The 26,615-nt window shown below is 41.5% G+C and overlaps 1 protein-coding gene across 12 annotated transcripts in view; it reads right to left on the bottom strand.

Annotated features, from left to right (window-relative positions):
• disp (RND transporter family member dispatched) overlaps window positions 1-26,615 on the bottom strand; it is a 753,128-nt gene that overhangs the window by 141,048 nt on the left and 585,465 nt on the right. For all 12 annotated transcript variants that reach the window (XM_070096023.1, XM_070096020.1, XM_070096021.1 and 9 more), the window contains 2 exons: window positions 19,645-19,768; window positions 17,972-18,166 (listed from right to left, as the gene is read on the bottom strand). In XM_070096023.1, the coding sequence (XP_069952124.1) occupies window positions 17,972-18,166; window positions 19,645-19,768 (319 nt within the window). The remainder of the gene's footprint in view (window positions 1-17,971; window positions 18,167-19,644; window positions 19,769-26,615) is intronic.

Raw genomic sequence — 26,615 nt, 5'->3', positions numbered from 1 at the left:
CTTTGAAAAATTAATTCACAAACAAGTCTACTACTTAGTATCCCACAACATGCTTAACCCCTGCTCAAAGTGCCTAAGCACGATAGTGGCCATCTTTGTAAGTAAAATCTTATAATATGTAAACCATACATTATAAGCTTTACAAGGAAATACATATTTATATTTAGACTGAAAAAAGGTACTAACGATGCAATTATACATATGGCTTGAACTAATATACAGTGGACCCTCGACCAATGATGGCATCGTATAACGTTAAATCCGACTAGCGATACATTTTAACGCAAAAATTTTGCCTCGACTAGCGCTAAAAAACTCGACCAACACGATTCGTTCCATTCGAGACGCGGCCACTTGTGGCCTGAGCGCGCCTCATTTGTCCCATGGGTGCCAGTGTTTACAAACCAGCCAGCCACCACGGTCCCATCCAAACATACAATCAGAACATTTCATATTATCACAGCGTTTTTAGTGATTGCACCTGCAAAATAAGTCACCATGGGCCCCAAGAAAGCTTCTAGTGCCAACCCTACAGCAAAAAGGGTGAGAATTACTAAGGATATGAAGAAAGAGATCATTGCTAAGTATGAAAGTGGAGTGAGTGTTTCCGAGCTGGCCAGGTTGTACACAAAACCCCAATCAACCAACGCTACTATTGTGGCCAAGAAAACAGCAATCAAGGAAGCTGTTCATGCCAAAGGTGCAACTATGTTTTCGAAACTGAGATCGCAAGTGATAGAAGATGTTGAGAGACTGTTACTGGGTGTCAGTAACAGATTAATTGTATTTACATTATTTCTTACGAGGAAAATTGATTTGAAAATCGTAAATTTCGATAACAGTCACACTTCCAGGAACGGATTAATTACGAAAAACGAGGGACCACTGTACTTATATATGTCTGAAACACTGGCTTGTAAGACGTATATATACGGCCAAAACAGTCAAAGGGTTAATAACTCAACAAAAAGCTGCAGTGCGACTGATTACCAACTCCTGCACAAGACAGCCTTAACTTGCTTAATATACAAAACATCCACACTTATTATTGTGCCTACTACACACACAGAACATTATATTCAAATATTAATCCTCCACTCAAACTCCTTCTTGATAACTACAACAGAACACAGAGGCATAATACAAGGCACAAATCACTCTTCGATATCCCCTGTGTCCATCTCTCCCTACGCAAAAATGCTATACACATAAAGGGCCCGAGGATCTGGAATTCAATGCCAGAACACACTAAAGGGCCCCTACCTGCAAATCAATTTAACCCTTTCAGGGTCCAAAGCCCAAATCTGGAGTCACGCACCAGTGTCCAAGAATTTTCAAAAAAAAAAATTTGTTATTTTTTCTTATGAAATCGTAGAGAATCTTTTTGTGAAGGTAATAAAACAAAAAGTACGAAATTTGGTGGAAAATTGACGAAATTATGCTCTCGCGAATTTTGATGTGTCAGCGATATTTATGAATCGGCGATTTTGCCGACTTTGACTCCCATTTCAGGCCAATTACATTATTCCAATCAACCAAATTCTTAGCTATTTCACTAGTATTACTTCTATTCTATCGATTGAACACAAGAAATTGCCAAGTCAACTGTTTGAACTACAAAATAAAGTGATCGGAAATTGTTAATTTGGCCAATTTAACACAAAGTTCAAAATATTCCAATTTCAAAATAGGGTCCAGAATAAACAATGTAGGCATTCCTGGCACTAAACTAACATTTCCTCTGTTCATTAGTTATGTTTTGAGGCTTTACAAATAAATTCCATTTTGATTTTTTATTCACATAATGAATTTTTATTCACACCAAAAAATAGAAGATTTACTGTTATGCAATACTGTAATAATTGTATAAATATCATCACCATATTTGTGAATGCATATTAGACCCACCAGCTGACGTGTATTAGACGTGAGAGGTCGTTTGTTTACTCTTGAATATCGGCAAAAATTTAACATTTCCGCTACTTTGAGCTCAGTTTCAAGCCATTTCCAGTGCTAAAACCAATCAAAATCATCTCTATTTCTGTAATATGTCTTCCATTCTATCAAATGAGACCAAGAAATCGCAAATACAACTATAAAAACATACGAAAAACACTGCAAAGTTGCTGTTTTAATCGAAAAATAATGATTTCAGTTTTTTCTCTCATTATACACAGTGTGCTGCAGGATCTGTTTTATGTGGTGCACACATACCACATAGATGTATTCTCTCATATCTAGGCCCAAATGTACCACTCACAGTTTATCAGAGTGAGCTGAGCTCATGGCGTAGATCTACGGTTTGGACACTCACCGCAAAGCCGTAGATCTACGGGACGGACCCTGAAAGGGTTAAGGCCCTACATAGAAATCACCTCATTACCCAAAATTAACTAGACAAATACTTTACTTAACACCTACCAGTTACACAAAAGTTACTCAGAAAATTCCTAAATAATTTATGACTGCTCAATTATTTGATCATTTACAGTACTTCAAACTTAAAATTGCTTCACTTTCATTATTGTATACTGTGCCTGATGATTGCTCAACTATTTACTCACTACTTCAAACTTACTTATAATTGTTTTAATTTCATTGTTTGAAATTGTGCTAAATTGTAATACTTCATATTGTAAATTGTGCTTGATGATTGCTCAACTATTTAATCATTACTTCAAACTTAAAATTCTTCCAACTTAATTGTTTTAAATTGTGCTAAATTGAAATACAGTGGAACCTCAGCTAATGAATTTAATCCATTCCGTAACCTTGTTCGTATCCTGATTTGTCCGTTTGCTGAGTCAATTTTCCTAAATTAATTGAAATGCAATTAATCCGTTCCAGCCTCTCAGGAGGCTTGACAAAATAATGCTAATATCAACTCTATGGCTTAGTTATCTATCACAATTCATCTAATATGACATAATAAACAATATTAATAACAAAGAAACATGATATATACTCTAGAATGAATAAAATAGGCCATAATATGGCAAGTGATGGCGACACTGGCAGCAGCAGAAAGCATCCACCATTTACTCTCCCACTCTAGTATCTTCCCAGACCATAACCCCACACCTAGCTTGTATTTATCTATGATTAATGGTGAGGTTGTCACATATGTAACCACAGGTGTTTACCTGGAGTTTACCTGGAGAGAGTTCCGGGGGTCAACGCCCCCGCGGCCCGGTCTGTGACCAGGCCTCCTGGTGGATCAGAGCCTGATCAACCAGGCTGTTACTGCTGGCTGCACGCAAACCAACGTACGAGCCACAGCCTGGCTGATCAGGAACCGACTTTAGGTGCTTGTCCAGTGCCAGCTTGAAGACTGCCAGGGGTCTGTTGGTAATCCCCCTTATGTATGCTGGGAGGCAGTTGAACAGTCTCGGGCCCCTGACACTTATTGTATGGTGTGGTCAAGACAGATGTATATATAGGTGAAGACTTGATCACTGTGGCCACAGTGGTGGTGGTGGCGACGTCCACAGTGGTGGTGGTGGCGGTGGCCACAGTGGTGGTGGCGGCAGCAGCCACAGTGGTGGTGGCGGCAGCGGCCACAGTGGTGGTGGCGGCAGCGGCCACAGTGGTGGTGGCGGCAGCGGCCACAGTGGTGGTGGCAACAGCGGCCACAGTGGTGGTGGCGGCCAGTTGCCCCACTCTATACTGCTGCCTTCTTTGTTTCTCTAGCTTTTTTTCATAGTTTCTAATCACTTCTTGCCGATTGTACGCAAATACTGTTTCTTTGGGTGAGGCATTGTGTAAGAAATTTGTACAATATAAGACAAAATTACGCATCCCAAGGGTCTGCTGCGGTCACTCAGAGCAGCACACTTCCTCTTCCTTTTGACTCTTGGTTGGCACTGAGATAGCCGTGGTCATATCAGCTGTACCTACAGCCACAAAGAGTGTTACCATTTTCTATTTTGAAGCATTTGGCAGAAAAATATGAAAAAAAAAAATATGAAAAATGTCTTAAAATGACAACATATTAATATTATTATTACTATTATATTATTATTATTATTACTATTATTACAGTGGAACCTCGGGTTACGAACCCCCCACCATGTGAATTTTTCAGGATATGAACTGTCATTCGTTCGATTTTTTGTTTCAGGATATGAAAAAAATTTCAGGATGTGAACTTCCCCTTCAAGGGAGGTTCCTTAAATAAATAAATAAAATATATATTTCTTTGCAAAGGTTACAATGTGTGTTTACATATCATAATATGACTGGAGCAAAGAAAGCCACTATCATGCTGAGGCATTTCGGGCAGAAATACCAACTTAAGACTACTTAAGTCTAGACAGGTGCAAAGTGTACTAGTAGGAGTTAACAATGTTTTGCTGATGGTGGCGCCAACTACTGGCAGCCTTTTCAAGTTTTTCTTCACTCTTATTATTATTACTATTATATTGTATTATTATTATTGTATTATTATTATCTATGGAGGCAAAGAAGGGAATGTATGAAAGTATAGTAGTACTAACACTCTTATATGGGTGTGAAGCTTGGGTTGTGAATGCAGCAGCGAGGAGGCGGTTGGAGGCAGTGGAGATGTCCTGTCTAAGGGCAATGTGTGATGTAAATATTATGCAGAAAATTCAGAGTGTGGAAATTAAGAGAAGGTGTGGAATTAATAAAAGTATTAGTCAGAGGGCTGAAGAGGGGTTGTTGAGGTGGTTTGATCATTTAGAGAGAATGGATCAAAGTAGAATGATGTGGAGAGCGTATAAATATGTAGGGGAAGGAAGGTGGGGTAGGGGTCATCCTCAAAAAGGTTGGAAGGAAGGGGTAAGGGACGTTTTGTAAGCGAGAGGCTTGGACTTCCAGCAGGCGTTCACAAGCGTGTTCGATAGGAGCGAATGGAGACGAATGGTATTTGGGACCTGACGATCTGTTGGAGTGTGAGCAAGGTAATATTTAGCGAAGGGATTCAGGGAAACTGGTTATTTTTATATAGCCAGACTTGAGTCCTGGAAATGGGAAGTACAATGCCTGCCCTCTAAAGGAGGGGTTTGGGATATTAGCAGTTTGGAGATATATTGTGTATTTTTATACGTACATGCTTCTAAACTGTTGTGTTCTGAGCACCTCTGCAAAAATGGTGATTATGTGTGAGTGAAGTGAAAGTGTTGAATGATGATGAAAGTATTTTCTTTTTGGGGATTTTCTTTCTTTTTGGGTCACCCTGCCTCGGTGGGAGATGGCCGACTTGTTAAAAAAGGGGGGGGGGAGAAAGAAAGAGAGAGAGAGAGAGAGAGAGAGAGAGAGAGAGAGAGAGAGAGAGAGAGAGAGAGAGAGAGAGAGAGAGAGAGAGAGAGAGAGAGAGAGAGAGATAGAGAGAGATAGAGAGAGATAGAGAGAGAGAGAGAGAGAGAGAGAGAGAGAGAGAGAAGAGAGAGAGAGAGAGAGAGAGAGATGAGAGAGAGAGAGAGAGAGAGAGAGAGAGATAGAGATAGAGATAGAGAGAGAGATAGAGAGATAGAGAGAGAGATAGAGAGAGAGATAGAGAGAGAGATAGAGAGAGAGATAGATAGATAGATAGATAGATAGATAGATAGATAGATAGATAGATATTGACATGAGAAACTTTGTTGATTTCCCTACTCACATCTCTGGCTCCTCCCTTGACTCAGTAGTGAGTGATCTGGCAGAAAGCATAGTCACTTGTCAACCCCTCAGCTATGTTGGATCGTCTGACCACAAAGCTGTTTTTACGACATTTAAGATCCCAACAGAATGAGGTGAGGAGTCCACATGCACAACCTGGCTATGGGAAAGAGGTAATTGGCCAGCCCTTCGCTCTGAGCTTGCCACCACCAATTGGAATGCTCTTCTCCAAGGGGATGTTGACAACCAAGTGAAAGCCTTCACTGGACGTATCCTTAATCTACAACAAAAACACATTCCTCACCGGCAATATGTGACGAAGCCTACGGATCAGCCTTGGTTTGGCTTTCGTTGTAGAGAGGCTGCTACTGCTAAGTACAAAGCATGGCGAAGGTATAAGAGACATCCTACCACCTATAACAGGAACTTGCACAGGCAAGCCTGTAGACATATGGGTGGACGTTCAAAAGTGGGCCATTGCTAAATGGGAGGTGGACACGAAAAGAAAGCTAGCATCAGGTAGGGTAGGCTCCAAAACCTGGTGGTCCCTAGTCAAGGACAGACAAGGTTATCTGCCTGATGAACTCATTCCACCTCTAAATCGACAGGATGGGACCACCTCTACTAGCAGTCAAGAGAAGGCGGACCTCTTTGCTGAACACTTTGCTACTAAAATGCAAGTTCCTGATCCAGCAAGGGACCCTCCTTGGCTAGCTGCAAGAACTGTGTCAAAACTGTCAGTGGTGACAGTAAGGCAGGAAGAGGTGCATTTCCTTCTTAAATCGCTTGACCAAGAAAAGGCTGTGGGCCCAGGCAAGTTGAGCCCAAGATTGCTGAGAAGATGTGCAGACCAGCTAGCAGCACCTCTAACTCGCATCTTTCAGCACTGCCTAGTACAGTGTAAATGGGCCTCTCTATGGAAAGAGGCAAATGTAGTCCCTGTTCACAAAAAGAAGAGCAGAGCAGAAATCAGCAACTACAGACCAGTGTCACTCCTGTCAATCACTGGTAAGATCCTTGAGACAATAATCTCAAGACAAATGACAGAGTTTTTGACTATCACTCACTACTTTGTGATCGTCAATATGGCTTCAGGAAAGGTTACTCTGCTGCTGATCTGTTGTTAAACCTCTCCACTAAGTGGCACCAGTCACTGGATGAATCCAAAGTCAGCTGTGTGGTAGCACTGGACGTTGCTGGCGCTTTCGATCGGGTGTGGCACCAGGGCCTCTTAGCAAAACTTCAAGCACTGGGAATTGCATGCTCTATGCTATGCCTCCTCAGTGATTACCTTCATGGTAGATCTCTAAGTGTAGTTCTCAATGGAACGGAATCAGCAAGACATCCTATTGGGACAAGTGTTCCACAAGGAAGCGTGCTGGGACCATTGTTATGGAATGTCTACTTCAACGACCTTCTTCATCTCATCCCAGAATCACATGCATATGCAGACGACTGCACACTGACATTCGCTTATCCAAGAGAAGAAATGCCAGCTGCTCTAAGCTACATCAATCACCAGCTGAGAGCTATATCAGCTTGGGGAAATAGATGGCAAGTAACATTTGCACCTGAGAAAACGCAAATGATGATGGTCTCTAGGCACCATGATGGTAATGCTGGTGCAGTAGTAAGGATGAATGGGAGGGTGTTGGCATCTGGAGAAGAAGTTGATATCCTTGGGGTGAAATTTGACTCCAAATTAACCATGAAGAACCATGTTGTAAATCTTGCAAACAAGGCAGCCAGGAAGCTTACAGTACTTCGCCGTATCTCGCATCTACTTGACAGTAGGGGTTGCAAGATTCTGTATGAGGCACAAGTATGCTCGCACCTTGAATATGCTCCACTTTCTTGGTTTGCCTGCCCCCCTCTCAACTGCGACTGCTTGACAGAGTACAGAACAGAGCAAGACGTCTCATCTCTCGCCTGGACCCATCCTGGATAGATCTGTCATTTCAGCAGAGCCTTCAACATAGGAGGGATGTGAGTGGCCTTACTGTTATGTACAAGGCCAATATTGTCAAAGTACCACACTTGGGTCCACTTCGAGGACAGCGTGAAACAAGCTTTCATGCCACAAGAAGGGCAGAAAGCAGCAACTTCACTCTGGCTGTGCCCTTCTCCAGAACATCACTCCATCTGAGATCCTATATACCCAGGATGACTCGAGTATGGAACACATTTGTACAGCATAATGATGTCAACGAGATAAAGTCAGTTGATCAAATGAAAATGCTGGCCCACAGATGGCTCCAACTTCATCCTGTTCCCTACTTGTATGTCTCAAAACAATAAAAATGCTTTCAAATGAGCTGATGTAGGTAACAGCTCTTAGCTTGCCAATAAAGTTAGGAATCCTTAACCTGTAAATAGCTTGTCAATAAAGCTAGGGATCCTTAACCTAACCATGTCAAACCCTGTGTAGAGAGAGAGAGAGAGAGAGAGAGAGAGAGAGAGAGAGAGAGAGAGAGAGAGAGAGAGAGAGAGAGAGAGAGAGAGAGAGAGAGAGAGAGAGAGAGACAGAGAGAGAGAGAGAGAGAGAGAGAGAGAGAGAGAGAGAGAGAGAGAGAGAGAGAGAGAGAGAGAGAGGGAGAGAGAGAGGGAGGGAGAGAGAGCTGAGAGCTGCATCAGCTTGGGGAAATAAATGGCAAGTAACATTTGCACCTGAGAAAACGCAAATGATGATCGCCTCTAGGCACCATGAGGGTAAGGCTGGTGCAGTAGTAAGGATGAATGGGACGATGTTGGCACCTGGAGAAGAAGTTGAGATCCTTGGGGTGAAATTTGACTCCAAATTAACCATGAAGAACCATGTTGTAAATCTTGCAAACAAGGCAGCCAGGAAGCTACAGCACTTCCGATCTCGCATCTGCTTGACAGTAGGGGTTGCAAGATCCTGTACGAGGCACGCACGCCACACCTTGAGTATGCTCCACTTTCTGGTTTGCCTGCCCCCTCCTCATCTGGCGATCGCTTGACAGAGTAGAGAACAGAGCAAGACGTCTCATCTCTCGCCTGGACCCATCCTGGATAGATCTGTCATTTCAGCAGAGCCTTCAACATAGGAGGGATGTGGGTGGCCTTACTGTTATGTACAAGGCCAATATTGTCAAAATACCACACTTGGATCCACTTCGAGGACAGCGTGAAACAAGATTTTATGCCACAAGACGGGCAGAAAGCAGCAACTTCACTCTGGCTGTACCCTTCTCCAGAACATCACTCCATCTGAGATCATACATACCCAGGATGACTCGAGTATGGAACACATTCATACAGCATAATGATATCAACGAGATAAAGTCAGTTGATCAAATGAAAATGCTGCCCCACAGATGGCTCCAACTTCATCCTGTCCCGTACTTGTATGTCTCATAACAATAAAAATGCTTTCAAATGAGCTGATGTAGGTAACAGCTCTTAGCTTGCCAATAAAGTTAGGAATCCTTAACCTGTAATATAGCTGTCAATAAAGCTAGGGATCCTTAACCCTTTCAGGGTCCAAGGCCCAAATCTGGAGTCACGCACCAGTGTCCAAGAATTTAAAAAAAAAAAATTTGTTATTTTTTCTTATGAAATCGTAGAGAATCTTTTTGTGAAGGTAATAAAACAAAAAGTACGAAATTTGGTGGAAAATTGACGAAATTATGCTCGCGAATTTTGATGTGTCAGCGATATTTACTTAATCGCGATTTTGCCGACTTTGACTCCCATTTTAGGCCAATTACATTATTCCAATCAACCAAATTCTTAGCTATTTCACTAGTATTACTTCTATTCTATCGATTGAGCACAAGAAATCGCCAAGTCAACTGTTTCAACTACAAAATAAAGTGATCGGAAATTGTTAATTTGGCCAATTTAACACAAAGTTCAAAATATTCCAATTTCAAAATAGGGTCCAGAATGAACAATGTAGGCATTCCTGGCACTAAACTAACATTTCCTCTGTTCATTAGTTATGTTTTGAGGCTTTACAAATAAATTACATTTTTATTTTTTATTCACATAATGAATTTTTATTCACACCAAAAAATAGAAGATTTACTCTTATGCAATACTGTAATAATTGTATAAATATCATCACCATGTGAATGTATATTAGACCCACCAGCTGACGTGTATTAGATGTGTAGGTCGTTTGTTTACTTCTTGAATATCGGCAAAAATTTAACATTTCCGCTACTTTGAGCTCAGTTTCAAGCCATTTCCAATGCTAAAACCAATCAAAATCATCTCTATTTCTGTAATATGTCTTCCATTCTATCAAATGAGACCAAGAAATCGCAAATACATCTATTAAAAACATACGAAAAAACACTGCAAAGTTGCTGTTTTAATCGAAAAATCATGATTTCATTTTTTTTTCTCTCATTATACACAGTGTGCTGCAGGATCTGTTTTATGTGGCACACATACCACATAGATGTATTCTCTCATATCTAGGCCCAAATGTACCACTCACAGTTTATCAGAGTGAGCTGAGCTCATGGCGAGATCTACGGTTTGGACCCTGAACTAAAGTCAGAGATCTACGGTGGACGGACTCCTGAAAGGGTTAACCTGTCAAACCCTGTGAAAAAAAAAAAAAAAAAAAAAAAAAAAAAAAAAAAAAAAAAAAGAGAGAGAGAGAGAGGGGGAGAGGGAGAGGGAGAGAGAGAGGGAGAGGGAGAGAGAGAGGGAGAGAGAGATAGAGAGGGAGAGAGAGACAGAGAGAGAGAGAGAGAGAGAGAGAGAGAGAGAGAGAGAGAGAGAGAGAGAGAGAGGGAGAGGGAGGGAGAGGGAGGGGAGAGAGGAGAGGGAGGGAGGGAGAGGGAGGAGAGAGGGAGAGAGGGAGAGAGGAGAGAGAGGGAGAGAGAGAGAGAGGGGAGAGAGAGGAGAGAGAGGGAAAGAGAGAGGGAGAGAGAGGGAGGAGGAGGAGGAGGAGGAGGAGGAGGAGGAGGAGGAGGAGGAGGAGGAGGAGGAGGAAGGAGGAGGAGGAGGAGGAGGAGGAGGAGGAGGAGGAGGAGGAGGAGGAGGAGGAGGAGGAGGAGGAGGAGGAGGGAGGAGGAGGGAGGAGGAGGGGAGGAGGAGGAGGGAGGAGGAGGGAGGAGGAGGAGGAGGAGGAGGAGGGAGGAGGAGGGTGGAGGAGGGAGGAGGAGGGAGGAGGAGGGAGGAGGAGGGTGGAGAAGGAGGGAGAGGAGGGAGGGAGGAGGGAGGGAGGGAGGGAGGAGGAGAGAAGAGGGAGGAGGAGAGAGGAGGGAGGAAAAGGAGGGAGGAAGAGGGAGGAGGAGGAGGAGGAGGAGGAGGAGGAGGAGGAGGAGGAGGAGGTGGTGGTGGCGGCGGCGGCGGCGGCGGCGACGGCGGCGGCGGCGGCGGCGGCGGCGGTGGTGGTGGTATATATGTGGAGAGGGGCTCTTGATCTAGGGAATTTGATCTGTGCTCCAGGTCCCTAAATTAATAATAATAACTGTAGGTAGTAGGTTGGTAGACAGCAACCGCCCAAGGAGATACTACCGTCCTGCCAAGCGAGTGTAAAATGAAAACCTGTAATTGTTTTACATGATGGTAGGATTGCTGGTGTCTTTTGTCTGTTTCATAAATATGCAAGATTACAGGTAAGTCTTGCTACTTCTACTTACACTTAGGTCACACTACACATACATGTACAAGCATATATATACACACCCCTCTGGGTTTTCTTCTATTTTCTTTCTAATTCTTGTTCTTGTTTATTTCCTATCTCCATGGGGAAATGGAACAGAATTCTTCCTCTGTAAGCCATGCGTGTCATAAGAGGCGACTAAAATGCCGGGAGCAAGGGGCTAGTAACCCCTTCTCCTGTATATATTACTAAATTTAAAAGGAGAAACTTTCGTTTTTTTCTTTTGGGCCACCCCACCTCAGTGAGATACGGCTGGTACGGTGAAAGAATAATAATAATAATAATTATTATTATTATAATAATACTTATGTACTAATAATAATGATAATACATAATAATAATTATGTATAATAATATAATAATATAATAGTATATAACAATAATAAAATAATATACGTAATAATATACACCTACCATCCGACTTACGACTGAGTTCGGTTCCGAGAAACCGGTCGTAAGTTGAAATGGTCGTAAGTCGAACTTTACTACTGAATATCAACAAAACATTTTTGTAATGACTTTATTTTATTGTTTTATTTTGGTATTTCATGTTTTACTTTACTTTTTATGTTGTTAGCACTGTATTTTATACTGTAAGGTTTAGGATAAACACTGTGTACAACACAAATAGTTGTTTATTTCCCAGAAATTTGGCATAAAAAACACGGTCGTAAGTCGAGTGGTCGTAAGTCGAGCAGGTCGTAAGTCGGATGGAGGGTGTAATAATATATAATATAATAATAATATAATATAATTTGTTGGGGAAGGAAGGCGGGGTAGGGGGCGTCCTCGAAAAGGTTGGAGGGAGGGGGTAAAGGAGGTTTTGTGGGCGAGGGGCTTGGACTTCCAGCAAGCGTGCGTGAGCGTGTTAGATAGGAGTGAATGGAGACGAATGGTATTTGGGACCTGACGAGCTGTTGGAGTGTGAGCAGGGTAATATTTAGTGAAGGGATTCAGGGAAACTGGTTATTTTATATAGCCGGACTTGAGTCCTGGAAATGGCAAGTACAATGCATTGGCAGCTTCGAGGGAAGTGTTGTGTATCTTTATACATATATACAGTAGACCCCCGCCTTACGAACGCATTGCATTCATTAAATCCACCATACGAAGCATTTGAACATAAAAATTGCCTTGCCTCACGATAAAAAACTCGCCTAACGTGATCCGTTCGGGATGCATCCGTGTGGCCTCAGTGCCAGTGTTTACAAGCCAGCCAGTGTGGTCGCATCTACGCATACATTCAGTACATTTCACATTATCCCAGTGTTTTTAGTGCTTGTAACTGCAAAATAAGTCACCATGGACCCCAAGAAAGCTTCTAGTGCCATCCCTATGGTAAAAAGGGCAAGAATTAGTATGGAATTTAAAAAAGAGATTAAGGAAATGTGTGCAAAGTGGGTTGAACTGCAAACCTTTACGGATGAAAATCACCCTGACACAGCTACTGCAAGCCGTGTTGGCAACCTGTACAATGACAATGTTATGGCCCATTTTAGGAAAGTCTTAAAGGAACGGGAGGTACAGAGCTGTAAGGACAGATTTGTTGTGCAACAAAGGTCCAGTGACTCTCAAGCTGGTCCTAGTGGCATTAAAAGAGGAAGGGAAGTAACCCCGGAAAAGGACTTGCTACCTCAAGTCCTAATGGAAGGGGATTCCCCTTCTAAACAATAACTTCCACACTCTCCCCTCCCATCAATCATCACCAGATCTTCAATAAAGGTAAGTGTCATGTATTCTATTCTTAGTAGAGTAGTAATTGTGCATGTCTTCTTCAGTTTGTGTGTATTAACCCTTAAATGGTCCAAACGTATATGTACATTTTTTCAACATTTGAAAGTATGTAAAAAAATGTAGATCTTCTTTCTTGTTTTACATTTAAAAATGTGTAAAAAAACTTTTATCTACATTTGTTTTTTTGTTATTTTTGAAAATATGTAAAAAAAAACGTAGATCTACTTTTGGAGCACTACGGATTTGAACGTCGATCTGTTTGGACCGTTTAAGGGTTAAAATTAATATTTCATGTGGTAAAAAAATTTTTTTTTCATACTTTGGGGGGTCAGGAACGGATTAATTTGATTTCCATTATTTCTTATGGGGAAAATTAATTCAGCTAACGATAATTTTGGCTTACAATGAGCTCTCAGGAACGTAAGGCGGGGTTCCACTGTACTTCTAAACTGTTGCATTCTGGAGTTCTAGCAAAATAGGTATGATTTTGTCAACTGGTCCATTGGAACTGGCCAAAAATAGGGCTCAAAGTGGGCGAAATCGCCGATGCGTAAACATTGTTGAGACTGCTAACTTTGCGAGAGCATAATTCCGTAAGTTTTCCATCAAATTTCATACTTTTGGTGTCATTATGATCAGGAAAATATTCTCTATCATATCACAAGAATTTTTTTTTTTTTTTTTTTTTTTTTTGAAAAATTTCCGACCCTGAGAACAAGTTTAGGAGAAGGCCTGTCGACCCTGAAAGGGTTGATGAAGATTCTTGTTGGCATATAGAAGACAGGGAGGAGGAGAGAGAAGACTGATTATTGTTTGGAAGGTGAATCCCCCTCCATAAGGACTTCAGGTATCAAGTCCCTATCCAGGGTTACTTCCTTTCTATGTCTTTTACTGGTGCTAGGACCAGCTTGAGAGTCACTGTACCTCTGTTGGACAAAAAAACTGTCCAGAGAGGTCTGTTTCTGGCGTCTCTTTAAGATTTGCCTGAAGTGGGACGAGGTTTAGTCACTAAACATGTTGCAGATATGGCTGGTTTCAGCTTGGTCAGAGTGACATTTCTCCACAAAACTTTGCACCTCCCTCAACTTCGCACAAATGACCTTAATCGCTGAAGAAGGCACCTTCTTCCCTCTCTCTTCCTCCTCCTCTGAACCAATTTCCTCAGCTGTGGTCTGTTGCTGTTGCAGATGAAGGTCTTGCAGCTCTTCAGTGGTTAGCTCTTGGGCCCATGGTGGCTTATTTCACAGTCACACTCAATAAACAACTACAAAAAACAATGGATTATAATGAAATGTTTGGATGAATGAGGCTCACTCACCGAAAGACAGCCAGACTGACTCACGCACATGGCATGGCGGGCAGACGCGTCCAATATGGCCGATTTCTGAGTTGCTGGCCAAAATCCAGGATAGGATTTTGGCCAAAAAAGCAGCTGAAATCCAGGGTTCCACTCTACTGTACTTTTTATATACATCAAAACTGCAATTATTCTCTACCATACTTACTAAAGCCATATAGGGTGAACTTCCTGAATATTCAGTTTTCTTCTATTCACTGTAACTCACCTAATGACCATATGTAAAATTACAGCACTGTTATTGCCTTATTAATCTTAAGTTAGTCTTAAGCTTGCCCAAAATATTCTGCATGTAAAGGGGCTTTTGGCATGTTCACCAAAGTGTTACATTCCTTTGCTAAAATAAACTTATTGTTATTGTTACCCAGGTGTCACATCGGCAACACCTGTCACATGTACCACACCTAGGCATCACATGGACAACACCTAGGTGTCACATGGGCAATACCTAGGTGTCACATGGGCAATGCCTAGGTGTCACATGTGCAATGCATAGGTGTCACATGCAAGACCTAGGTGTCACATGTGTAATGCCTAGGTGCCACATGTGCAACACCTAGGTGTCATATATGCAACACCTAGGTGTTTTCATTGAGATATGATTAGCCTACATGGCAATCTTTATCACTTTAATCCAGAGGCATAAAAATGGTTCCTTTTTATACCAGAGGCAGTAGTAGTGGAAAGATGCAGCAACTGAAAACACATGTGGGTGGGACCAACTAGTGGAAGTAGATCAAGTCCATAAGGCATACCAGACATTTAGCATTGGAGTAGTAAAGAAGTGGGAGATGGAGGGTTAAAGAAGTTGTCAGATGTGGGCACAGCCCCCTAGTGGAAGATCAGGCTCATAAGCTGAGCCATAGATTTACCAAGTTTTTTTTTTTTAAATTACAGAAGGGCACCGTTCTTATGGCTCAAAGGTTCACGATCCCAAACAATAAGCAAAAATTGCTGGAGGGTGCAAAGGGCTGTTTTTTCATTATTGAATGCATCTAAAATGCCTGATAACATGTTAACACTATCATATATTAGGTGCTCAATACAGATAGGAATAAAAAAAAGGACAAAAAGTAAAATAAACACAGTACGTACATATAATACATATCTTTAAATACAGCACTGGTTGTCCTTCCCTTACACAAATGTTAAACGAAAATGGTGATAATGGTGGAAAAATTGTAACAGCAAGAACGTAATGAACAATGGCTCAGTTGAAAATGGTTGAAATAGTGGGACTCCGAAAAGAGGGAGCCGAAACTGCAGTGCCCTCCTGTATTCTATGGGGAAGATATTCCCTAGTGCTGCCGTGTCAGAGGCTGCTGCTGGCAGCAACCTCCTAATTAACCACACAGTCAGTAAGGAAGTTTAGCCTCAGGCCAGGCTAAGAAAGTAGTAGAACCATTGAAACTAAAGTAGTTACAGGTACCTCCTACTACCTGACACATAGATGCAGTCTCTTATGTTCCTAGATATTTTATCATTCCAAAATAATATTCTTGGCAGAGTCTCAAAACTCTGTTACTGGGTGTTATAAAAATCATCACATCTGATCATTTTATAAAACTATTAGCCAGTTAGGTAAGTTTGAATACTTGGGACTAGTCTCACACCTGAAGATTAGATACATGAACATGAAAACCTTTTCTTATTTTTTGACCTACAGTTTAGGGAATGAAGAAACCTAATAAGGAGAGAACACAAGAAGGATGCTTTCATACAGCAATAATCCAATATATCACAGGAGGTTCTCCAAGATGAAATATTCTTTGCACTACTATCGAGAGATTTTTCATAAAACAATTAACCCTTTCAGGGTTGGTGCCATACTAGTATGCGTAAATTCTAGCCGCCTCAAATTAAGCAGGAAACAGCTGGTACGCCTAGATGTGAGAGAATGGGTCTCCATGGTCAGTGTGCACGGTACAAAAAAACATCGGGGACCCAGTGGTGCATTGTGGGAAAGCCATTTTATTACACCTTGTTCACCATGTCTAGGGCTAAGAAACTCCTCACTCCTCAGCTAACTGGGGCTCTTTTGTTCCCAAGTGACAGTTCAAACACAGATGGAAGTGTCAGTGAAGATGAATTTCATGGTTTTGAGGAGTTTGTGACCAAAAGCAATGCCCAGGAAACCTGAAGGAAGGAAGGAAGGAAGGAAGGAAGGAAGGAAGGAAGGAAGGAAGGAAGGAAGGAAGGAAGGAAGGAAGGAAGGAAGGAAGGAAGGAGGAAGGAAGGTAGGAAGAAAGGGAGAAAGGAAGGAAGAAAGGAAGAGATAAGAGGAGGGAAGGAAGGAAGGAGGGAAGGAAGTAAGGAGACCATCAACCTACGATAACCCCAAAAATTCAGACAGTGACTTATTTCCATATGGGTTGGTGGGGTGGGGAGGGAGTTGACAGGCAGTGAGGGTGGTGAGTGATGGTGTTATTTGTCATTGTGACACTAATTACGCTGGTGACTCAGCATATTTACAAGTCCACACACAACAACTACGAGCTTTACAGAAGCTGTAGCAGTTCTGTGAAGTGTTCAGTGACTTTATATGTGTATATATGTGATAGAAAAATAGTAATAAACAACATTTTTTACTGCTGATTTGTGTAAACATGTTTTGTAAACAATATAATGACTGTCTGTGCGGTTATTATGTAGCATACAATGAGTGAATATACATTCAGTATACCTTATCTTGGTCTCACAGGCCATAAAATTACTTGTATGAAGAAAAAAAAGGAAGGAAGGAAGGAAGGAGGGAAGGTAGGTAGGAAGAGATGAGAGGATGGAAGGAAGGAAGGAAGGTAGGTAGGAAGAGATAAGAGGAAGGAAGGAAGGAAGGAAGGAAGGAAGGAAGGAAGGAAGGAAGGAAGGAGGGAAGGTAGGTAGGAAGAGATGAGAGGATGGAAGGAAGGAAGGAAGGAAAGAAGGGTGGTAGGTTTGTGGGAAGGAAGGAATGTGTTGTGGAAGGCAGTGAGGGTTAGTGAGTGTTGGTATGATGCATCGTTGTGACACAAGACACACTGGTGACTCAGCATATTTACAAGTCCACCCTCACACAACTACAAGCTTTCAGAACCTCTTGTAGTTATAGGAACCTGTCCAGTGACTCTATATGTGTATACATATGATAGAAAAATAGTAATAAACAACATTTTTTTATTGTTGGTTTGTGTAAACATGTTTCGTAAACAATATAATGACAGCAAAGTTTGTGCTGTTATTGTGTAGTATACACTGAGTGAATATATACCAAATGGTTTTTATATTGGTCTCAGAGACCATAAAAGTTACTTGAAAAAATAAAATATTAAAAAAAAAAAAAAAAAAAAAAAACTATTACCGGGTGACCGGCAGTCGACGATGTTGCCGTATGCAATTCAATTTCTGTTAACTTCATGCCTCCATATTTCCATAAGTATTGATAGCAAAAAAAAAAACATTTTTTGACCTATAATACTCACAAAAAAAACTCTATTATTTCATAAGAAAAAAGAACTTTTTTTTTTTTTTTCAAATATTTTTCGACCCTGAGAACAAGTTTGGAAGAGGGGCCTGTCGACCCTGAAAGGATTAAAAGCACTGATAACAAAGTACAACACAATTCTGCCATGGCTTACTTGGTGTGTGTGATTTGGACGTTTCTTATTCTCTGTTTCTTTGTCTCCATTGTTCCCAGAGGAGGAAGGTTGGCTCTTAAAACTGGGGTCATCTGAAGGGTTGACACTGAGTGGGCCACCAGGGCGTGTGGCTTCCAGAAGGTTATCCCAGGCCACTGCACGCTGACTGATCACAGTTCCTCTTGACTCAAATCCCTAGTAACAAGTCCAAACAATTAATATTTAAGATATTATATGTATAATATGGTATTAATTTAATTTAGGAAATATGTAAATTAGGGTATCATAACATCAAGCAGTTAGGCTACAAAAACTATTACATACCTTTACCTTTGATATACCTTTGATGAGTTCCATGATCTTTCTACTCCCAGAGCCCACCCATGGGCCAGGCTCATTTGGCATTAGTCTAGTAAAGCTGTAAATAACTATACAGAATACAATGGTCCCTTGAGTTATGATGGTCTTGAGTTACAATAATTTTGAGTTACGAATTTAGTTTTGAGGTGAAATGAAAAATTTGAGATAGATATTCATATGATGGTTAGCAGAAGAGAGTGGGCCTCAGCCCAGAAACAAGACAGGGTGATGAAAAGATCTTAAATGGAGTGACGGATGTAACTGGAGGGAGGGAGAGGGGGTGAGGGAGGGTGAAAGGCAGACACAGGAGGGAGGGAGACTGTACATGTGCCAGACAAGGATGGTGGGAGACTGCAACAAAAAAATGTGTGAATATTAAATCTACAATTCTTTACCAATATCTGCCCTGCCCTGCTTTGCCTTGGCTTGCTTACTTACCTACCTGCCTGCCTGCTTGCCTGCTTGCCTGCCTGCCTGCCTGCCTGCCTGCCTGCCTGCCTGCCTGCCTGCCTGCCTGCCTGCCTGCCTGCCTGCCTGCCCAACCCTATCCTGCCTTGCCAGCTCTAGCCTGTCCTGACTTGCCAACTCTGGCCTGTCAGCTCTGGCCTGTCTTGACCTGCCAGTTCTGGCCTGTCCTGACCTGCCAGCTCTGGCCTGTCCTGACCTGCCAGCTCTCACCTGTCTTGAACTGCCTGCTCTAGCCTGTCTTGCCCTGTCTGATCTGCCTGTTCTACCTTGCTGTAGTTGCCCCAGCTTACCCTACCTGCCTACTTGCCCTATCTGCTGTGGTCTGCCTGCCCTGCCCTGCCCTGGCCTGCCCTGCCTGGACCTGCTCTGCCCTGCCAGCTCTGGCCTACCTGCCCTTCCACTACCCTGTCCTGCCTACCCTACTTTCACTACCCTGTCCTGCCTACCCTGCTTCTTCTGCCCTGTCCTGCCTACCCTGTCTCCTCTGCCCTGTCCTGCCTGCTCTCCCATCTCCTGTCACTTTGCCTGGGCATAAGCCTATAAAAGATAAGCTTATACTGCTGCTGGGTGTAAATACCTCTGCAGATTTCAAGACGAAACCCATGTTTGTTTACCACTCAGAAAACATCAGTGTTTAAATAACAAAAGTATTCAAGGACAGGTTGGGTGTCTTCTAGCATCTTGGAACAAATTACCATAAGACCATATATTTTGGGGTTTAAGTTACAATAGTTTTGAGGTACGATATATGTTGTTGAACAGATTAACATTGTTACTCAAGGGATCATTGCATTAAACAAAAATTGGTGTTAATAAAGAACATAAACAAATGAGAGGAGACTTACCAAGGATGGTTCAGTGAAGTTTGGCAGTGGTCGGGCGGTAAGGGAGAGCACAAGACACGTCACTACCACCACCACTACACTGCTTAACACCGCGTATGGGTGATGACACAGCAGACGAGCATACCTGGTACATCACACATTATATGCAACATTCCAGAGTTAACAAACCATCAGAAGTTTCAATTTTTATATTTATTTGGAGCAAGTACTGTATTTTTTTTAAATATTTGTGCCTAGTACTGCAGTACAGTAAAATCAGTATATTCCACAATGTACAATAAATCATACACTGATATTTTTTAACACAGCTGTTTCCTACTAAGACACGGTGACTCTAAGAAGGCAAAAAAAATTAACATTTCACTTCAAATAGTTCACCACACTGCAATTTCCCAACTATCCTTCAAAGTGCAGGCACAATACTATAGAGTATGTATTAGTTGTCCAAAATTTTTATTTAAACCGGTATGATCAGTAGTTCAGAAATTGATCAGAAATCCAGAAAATGATGAGCTACTCAGACTTGCTTACAGCGATTCAATTATGAACAGTTCAGGACATGTCCTGAACTGTACATAAGTGTCTTTATCCTCACCTGATCATCATTTCATAACCATATACCATCTGTTTTCTCAATCTTATTCCACTCTATTTCTGTTGCTTAACTTCCTCTCAACATGCTCATTTTCTTCCCACTCACCTCTATAAAGCATGATCCACATAAAAAGTGACCAGATTTTCTGGAGATAAGAGTAAGATATTCTTTAAATACTGGAAAAAAAATAATTGTTTCACATCATCTGTACAATTATCGTACCTGTTTTTTTTTTTTTTTATCACACTGGCCGATTCCCACCAAGGCAGGGTGGCCCGAAAAAGAAAAACTTTCACCATCATTCACTCCATCACTGTTTTGCCAGAAGGGTGCTTTACACTACAGTTTTTAAACTGCAACATTAACACCCCTCCTTCAGAGTGCAGGCACTGTACTTCCCATCTCCAGGACTCAAGTCCGGCCTGCCGGTTTCCCTGAACCCCTTCATAAATGTTACTTTGCTCACACTCTAACAGCACGTCAAGTATTAAAAACCATTTGTCTCCATTCACTCCTATCAAACACGCTCACGCATGCCTGCTAGAAGTCCAAGCCCCTCGCACACAAAACCTCCTTTACCCCCTCCCTCCAACCTTTCCTAAGCCGACCCCTACCCAGCCTTCCTTCCACTACAGACTGATACACTCTTGAAGTCACTCTGTTTCGCTCCATTCTCTCTACATGTCTGAACCACCTCAACAACCCTTCCTCAGCCCTCTGGACAACAGTTTTGGTAATTCCGCACCTCCTCCTAACTTCCAAACTACGAATTCTCTGCATTATATTCACACCACACATTGCCCTCAGACATGACATCTCCACTGCCTCCAGCCTTCTCCTCGCTGCAACATTCATCACCCATGCTTCACACCCATATAAGAGCGTTGGTAAAACTATACTCTCATACATTCCCCTCTTTGCCTCCAAGGACAAAGTTCTTTGTCTCCACATACTCCTAAGTGCACCACTCACCCTTTTCCCCTCATCAATTCTATGATTCACCTCATCTTTCACAGACCCAACCGCTAACATGTCCACTCCCAAATATCTGAACGTGTTTTATTTAATTAATGTATGTTTGTAACGTTAAAATTATAATTTACCTAATGCACTGTTAATCTTTGAACATATAGTACAGTACTTTTAATTTTCACATATTTTTCTGTATTTTTCTTTAGTATCTCAGGGGTGGATCTCAGTGTAGTATTATGAAGTTTCAAACAGGTTTGCCCAAAATTTATTTTTGTCACTTTAAAGACCTTGAGGTGTTGGGACTTTGTTGTGTGATTTTTTAAGCATCCATAACTTATTCTCTCATGAAAAATCACATTCAAAAGATTTAGTTCCTGGGAGACAATTTAAACTGTGTTAATGTCGACAAGTGTGTGTAGGCTGATGTATGTCTCTGAAATGAGTAAATAGTTTCACTCAGCATTGATCTGCTGGTAACTTTGATGCATTCCACTGATATTTTCTCATCACTATTGTACTGTTAAGAACATGAAGACTCATAAAACACTTTAGTATCAAATTTAGATTAAAAACTCTTTCCTTGAAGCATATATCATTATTTTTCAATATCTGACTAACTTGGAAGTTTATTTAGTGAGGCAAATTGCATATTTTCAAGTTCTTGAATGTAAGTCAACCAATGTTGGCATGTATTTTAAAAATGTGCTACTGTGTTCACTACTGATGATGAATCAATCAATTTACCTTGAACAAGTTTGTTTACTATAATCCTGACTGAATTTGTCAGAAAAATGCTTACTTTCCTTGAGAGAAGATTTTACTTCACATCATAAACTGTAGTCATAAGTTCAACAGATGATGTTTTTCCTTTTAATCTTTGAACAAACTAGATGAAAAGTTGCTGCCTGACTGTGTACGAAGTTAAGTCAGCATAATGTACAGTACGTATATGGGTTTTCAATAAAACTCTAGTACAGGTTGCCCATCACTAATCCGGCAATCAGTTATCCGGTTCCACCAGTAATCCGACACTAATTTCGGTTAGCATAATTTCAAATTTCATCATTATACTGACTCAAATTTCATCATTAAAGTACTGACTCAGAAATTGTGCAGATGGATGTAAATCCATAGCCGCAAGCCAGTGGAGGAGAAAGCAGTGATGAAAATGAGGAAGATGTAGCAGAAAGAGTTTCTATTGATAGGTTAATTAAGTGTATTCTAATCTAACCACTCTGTAATCCGGAAAACTCACTAATCCGGCACACTACAGGTCCCAATGATGCCAGATTAGTGATGGCCAACCTGTACAATAACAGGGCTTTTAACTCACTTTTAGAATTCTTATAACTGCAGGCATCAGTGCCAGCCATCTAGATTTACTGTATCCTAGTAGTACATATTTAATGTCAGCAAACTTATAAAATTCCTTGAGGTCTTCTACTCTAACAGTATAACTAGAGAAAAAGGAATATATCATAAATTTAACTGTTTCAGCTTCAATCGACAGACAGTGACTGGCCTACTTAACAACACTTAGTACAAAATAGGCTCTACATTCAATGTAGAATTTGTGTTATCACCAGAAACAGCTAATTTATAGCTGAGATCATGCCGCTGAAGAATGTCAGTGAAGTGTGTCACACTGAGTTACTGATGAATACTGAAAAGTCAGTGGCACTAGGTGATAAGGACAGTAACAGGTATAGTGGAGGAACAGAAATGAGGAAGAAGAGAAAAGAGAAGGAAGGGTCTCTAAATTTACATACATATACATGTACACATATATTATACTAATAGTCATAATGCTAGAAATAAGATGGATGAATTGAGATTAGTTACAAATGCGGGAAACACTAATGAATTTGCCATAACTGAGACGTGGTTTAATATGAAAAATCGGGACATGCCTGCTGAATATCACATTCAGGATTTTAAATTGCTCCAAGTAGATAAAAGCATCAGAAAGAGGGTGGGGTGGCACTGTATGTCTGAGATCACTTGAATTGCTGCATAGAAATGGGTATAAAGTCTGAAATAAAACATATGGAGTCTGTCTGAGTAGAATTTTCAGGGGGGGGGGGCACAAAAAGTTTATTTTAGTAGTGATATAGTATCATCCTCCAAACTTGGACAGGGTCCAAGGAAGACTACTGTGGGAAGAAATTGCTAGGGCCACAAGGCATGATAACATAGTAATTCTAGGGGATTTTAACTTTAGTCACACTGATTTGAATTCCTTGACTGGGTAGTACAAGATTGTTTTTTAAGGCAATTTATACAGAACCTACAAGGGGAAATAACCTGCTTGACTTGGTTCTGGCAAACAAGGAAACTCTTGTTAATAATTAAGAAATTTCAGAGGAATCTGATGCAAGTTACCACAAATCAATTACCTTTAACAGTGAATGGAAGTATGACAGTAGGGATAACTCAGTAACAGTCCAAGATTTTCACTTAGCAGATTACAAAGGGCTTAGAGACTACCTATCATCTGTGGACTGGGATAATGAAGAGAGCTTTCTAAACATTATACATGATGCCCAAAGAACATTTATTCCACATAAAGAAATTAGACTGAGTAATAGGTTCAAATATCTGTTAGGCCAGAAGAAAGGAATTTATAGGCACATCAAAACAGGTGAGGGTCATCTTATGAATTTATACACAGTGGACCCTCGGTTATCGGCCGTATTCCGTTCAAGAAGGTCGGCCTAAAACTGAAAAGGCCGAAAACCAAAATAATATTTCCCCTAAGAATTAATGTAAATCCAATTAATCCACTTCAGACATACCATACCACGGGCGGGATTTGAACCTGCAATCATATCATTACGATTTCGTGAGTCATTTCAGACATCCAAAAATATTAGCAAAAAATACATTTTTTAAAGATTAACTAGAGTTTTACATACAGAAAACAATGAGTACATTCATTACTTACCTTAGGGCAAGAGGTGAGTAGTATTTATTTGTAGGAAGTCAGTGTAGGCAGTGGTATATGTAGGTACAGTACACGTATGTAGCCCCCTGCGGGCTACACTACACAGCCATATTATTACACTACACAGCCATATTAAACTGAGTTTAATCATTTCTAACAACTACCTTTAGATGCTATCAAAACCAAAGGAAGAAGCAACGAATAATTCATGCCAAGAATTGTAAAACGCATATGATGGGCGGTTACTGGGCGAGACACCAGAGTCACAGCTTTCTCTAATGCTGAATCAGAGAAAATGTAATGTTCACTCTCCACCCGACTTTCCACTTGATAGCATATAAACACTGCACGTTTATATGCTATATGCTATGTAATGTGTTTCTCATATACTTTTGAAGAAAATATCATAGATGTATTAATGAAAATGTCTATATTAACCTAAAATAGGACATTTAATGTCCCTGCCTTACTGCTACACTCCCTGCATGCCTGCTACACTCCCTGCCTTCCTGCTACACTCCCTGCATGTCTGCTACACTCATTACCTCTATGCCTGCCTGCTACACTCACTGCCTGCCTGCTACACTCACTGCCTGCCTGCTACACTTCCTGCCTTCCTGCTACACTCCCTGCATGCCTGCTGCACTCCTTGCCACTATGCCTGCCTGCCTTGAATTCTATCATGTTTCTCACTTTCTTTACCAAAGGAACTTTACTAGCAACTTTCTTTGGAGCCATGGTTACTTATTTTGCAGTTGCACTTAATCAATAACCACCAAAAACAAAAGATTATATTGAAATGCTTGGATGAATGAGCAGAAGCTTCCTCACTCGCCCAGACACAGCCACACTGACTCAGGAACACGCGAGCGGCTGGCAGTGGATGCGTCCAACACAGCTGATAAGCGAAATAACGGCCGATAACCGGAAGCCAAAAAAAACAGCCAATAACTGAGTTGGCCGATAAGCAGAACGGCCAATAACTGAGGGTCCACTGTACATGTATTGACATTAACCCTTTCAAGGTTTCCAACGTACTAGTACGGCTTACGTGCCAGGGTTATTGACGTGCTAGTATGCATAAATTCTAGCGCCTTCAAATCAAGTGGGAAAAGGCTGGTAGGCCTAGATGTGAGAGAATGGGTGTGCGTGGTCAGTGTGCGCAGTAGGAAAAAATCTGGGACCCAGTGGTGCATTGTGGGAATGCCATTTTAGTACACCTTGTTCACCATGCCTCGCAGTAAGAAACTCCTCACTCCTCGGCGAACTGGGACACTTTTGTTCCCCAGTGACAGTTCTAATACAGATGGAAGTGCCAGTGAAGACGAGTTTCAAGGTTTTGATGAGGTTGTGACCAAAACTAATGACCATAATACCGGTAATAGTGAGGAAAACCCAGATGACCCTCAGCCTTCCACCTCTGATGCTGGGCCGTCTTGTTCACGTTCAGTTGTACCAGAACGAAAGAGGAAACTCCTATTTTCCCATATCCCGGACTCAGATGTGAGCATTGGTGATGATAGTGATAGTGAATATGAACTACAAGCTCTTGAAAACAGATCCAGTAGTGATAGAAAAGTGGAATATTCTCCAGTGAAGTGTCAGTATATACGACAATATATGTGCTCTGGTAGTGTGCCATATGCTATTCCAAGGTGAAGGAGTACATCTTGGGGTACATCCCGTGGCTGTACAACAGGAACAGATAGTGAAAATGAAGATGATACTGTTGCAACTGGGATGGAAAATGTGCATGGTGGTGGTAGTGGTGGTGCCAGCCATGAGGCACCAGCAGTGGGCCATGCTGCCACCCACGCAGCTGCCTCAGCTGATCTACAACAAAGCCACCATCCCCCACCCACCCACCACATCAGCCTCCACAACCACAACCTCCACAACCACAAACTCCACAACCACAACCACCTGTCAATATCCACTACCCACCATTAGACTGCACCTGGGATTGGCAGGAAGCTGACAATTTTGTTCCCAATCCTCATCACTTTGATGAAAGTCAAAGTGGAATACAGCCATTTTGTACACTTGGGAACAATGCCACTGAACTGGAATGTTTCGAGTTATTCTTTGATGAACCCCTGATGGAAATTATTGTCAGGGAAAGCAACAGATACTTCGAGTACACCATGGCAAACACAATACAGTGGATCCTAGTTAATCGTAAGGCTCAAAAGTCATAATTTTCAGAAATACTAACTTTTTTTGTCAAAACACTGACTCGCAAATTGTCGTTTGACTCGCAAATAGTTGTTTGTCATGGACGTGTACTCATGGCCCCGAGCTGCCTCGCACTCCCTTCCCAGCCAGTGTGGCATTGTTTACCAGTGAGTGACGGTCCCCTCACTTGTTCATACAAAATATTTCATAATATTCCATTCATTTTAGTGCTTGCAAGTGCTAAATAAGCTACCATGGCTCCAAAGAAAGCTCCTAGTGCCATGT

The sequence above is a fragment of the Cherax quadricarinatus genome, chromosome 52 (genome assembly GCF_038502225.1).
Source record: "Cherax quadricarinatus isolate ZL_2023a chromosome 52, ASM3850222v1, whole genome shotgun sequence".
Lineage (NCBI taxonomy): Eukaryota > Metazoa > Arthropoda > Malacostraca > Decapoda > Parastacidae > Cherax > Cherax quadricarinatus.
The sequence above is the reverse complement of the archived record's forward strand: the minus strand, read 5'-3'. Positions and strand labels throughout refer to the sequence as shown.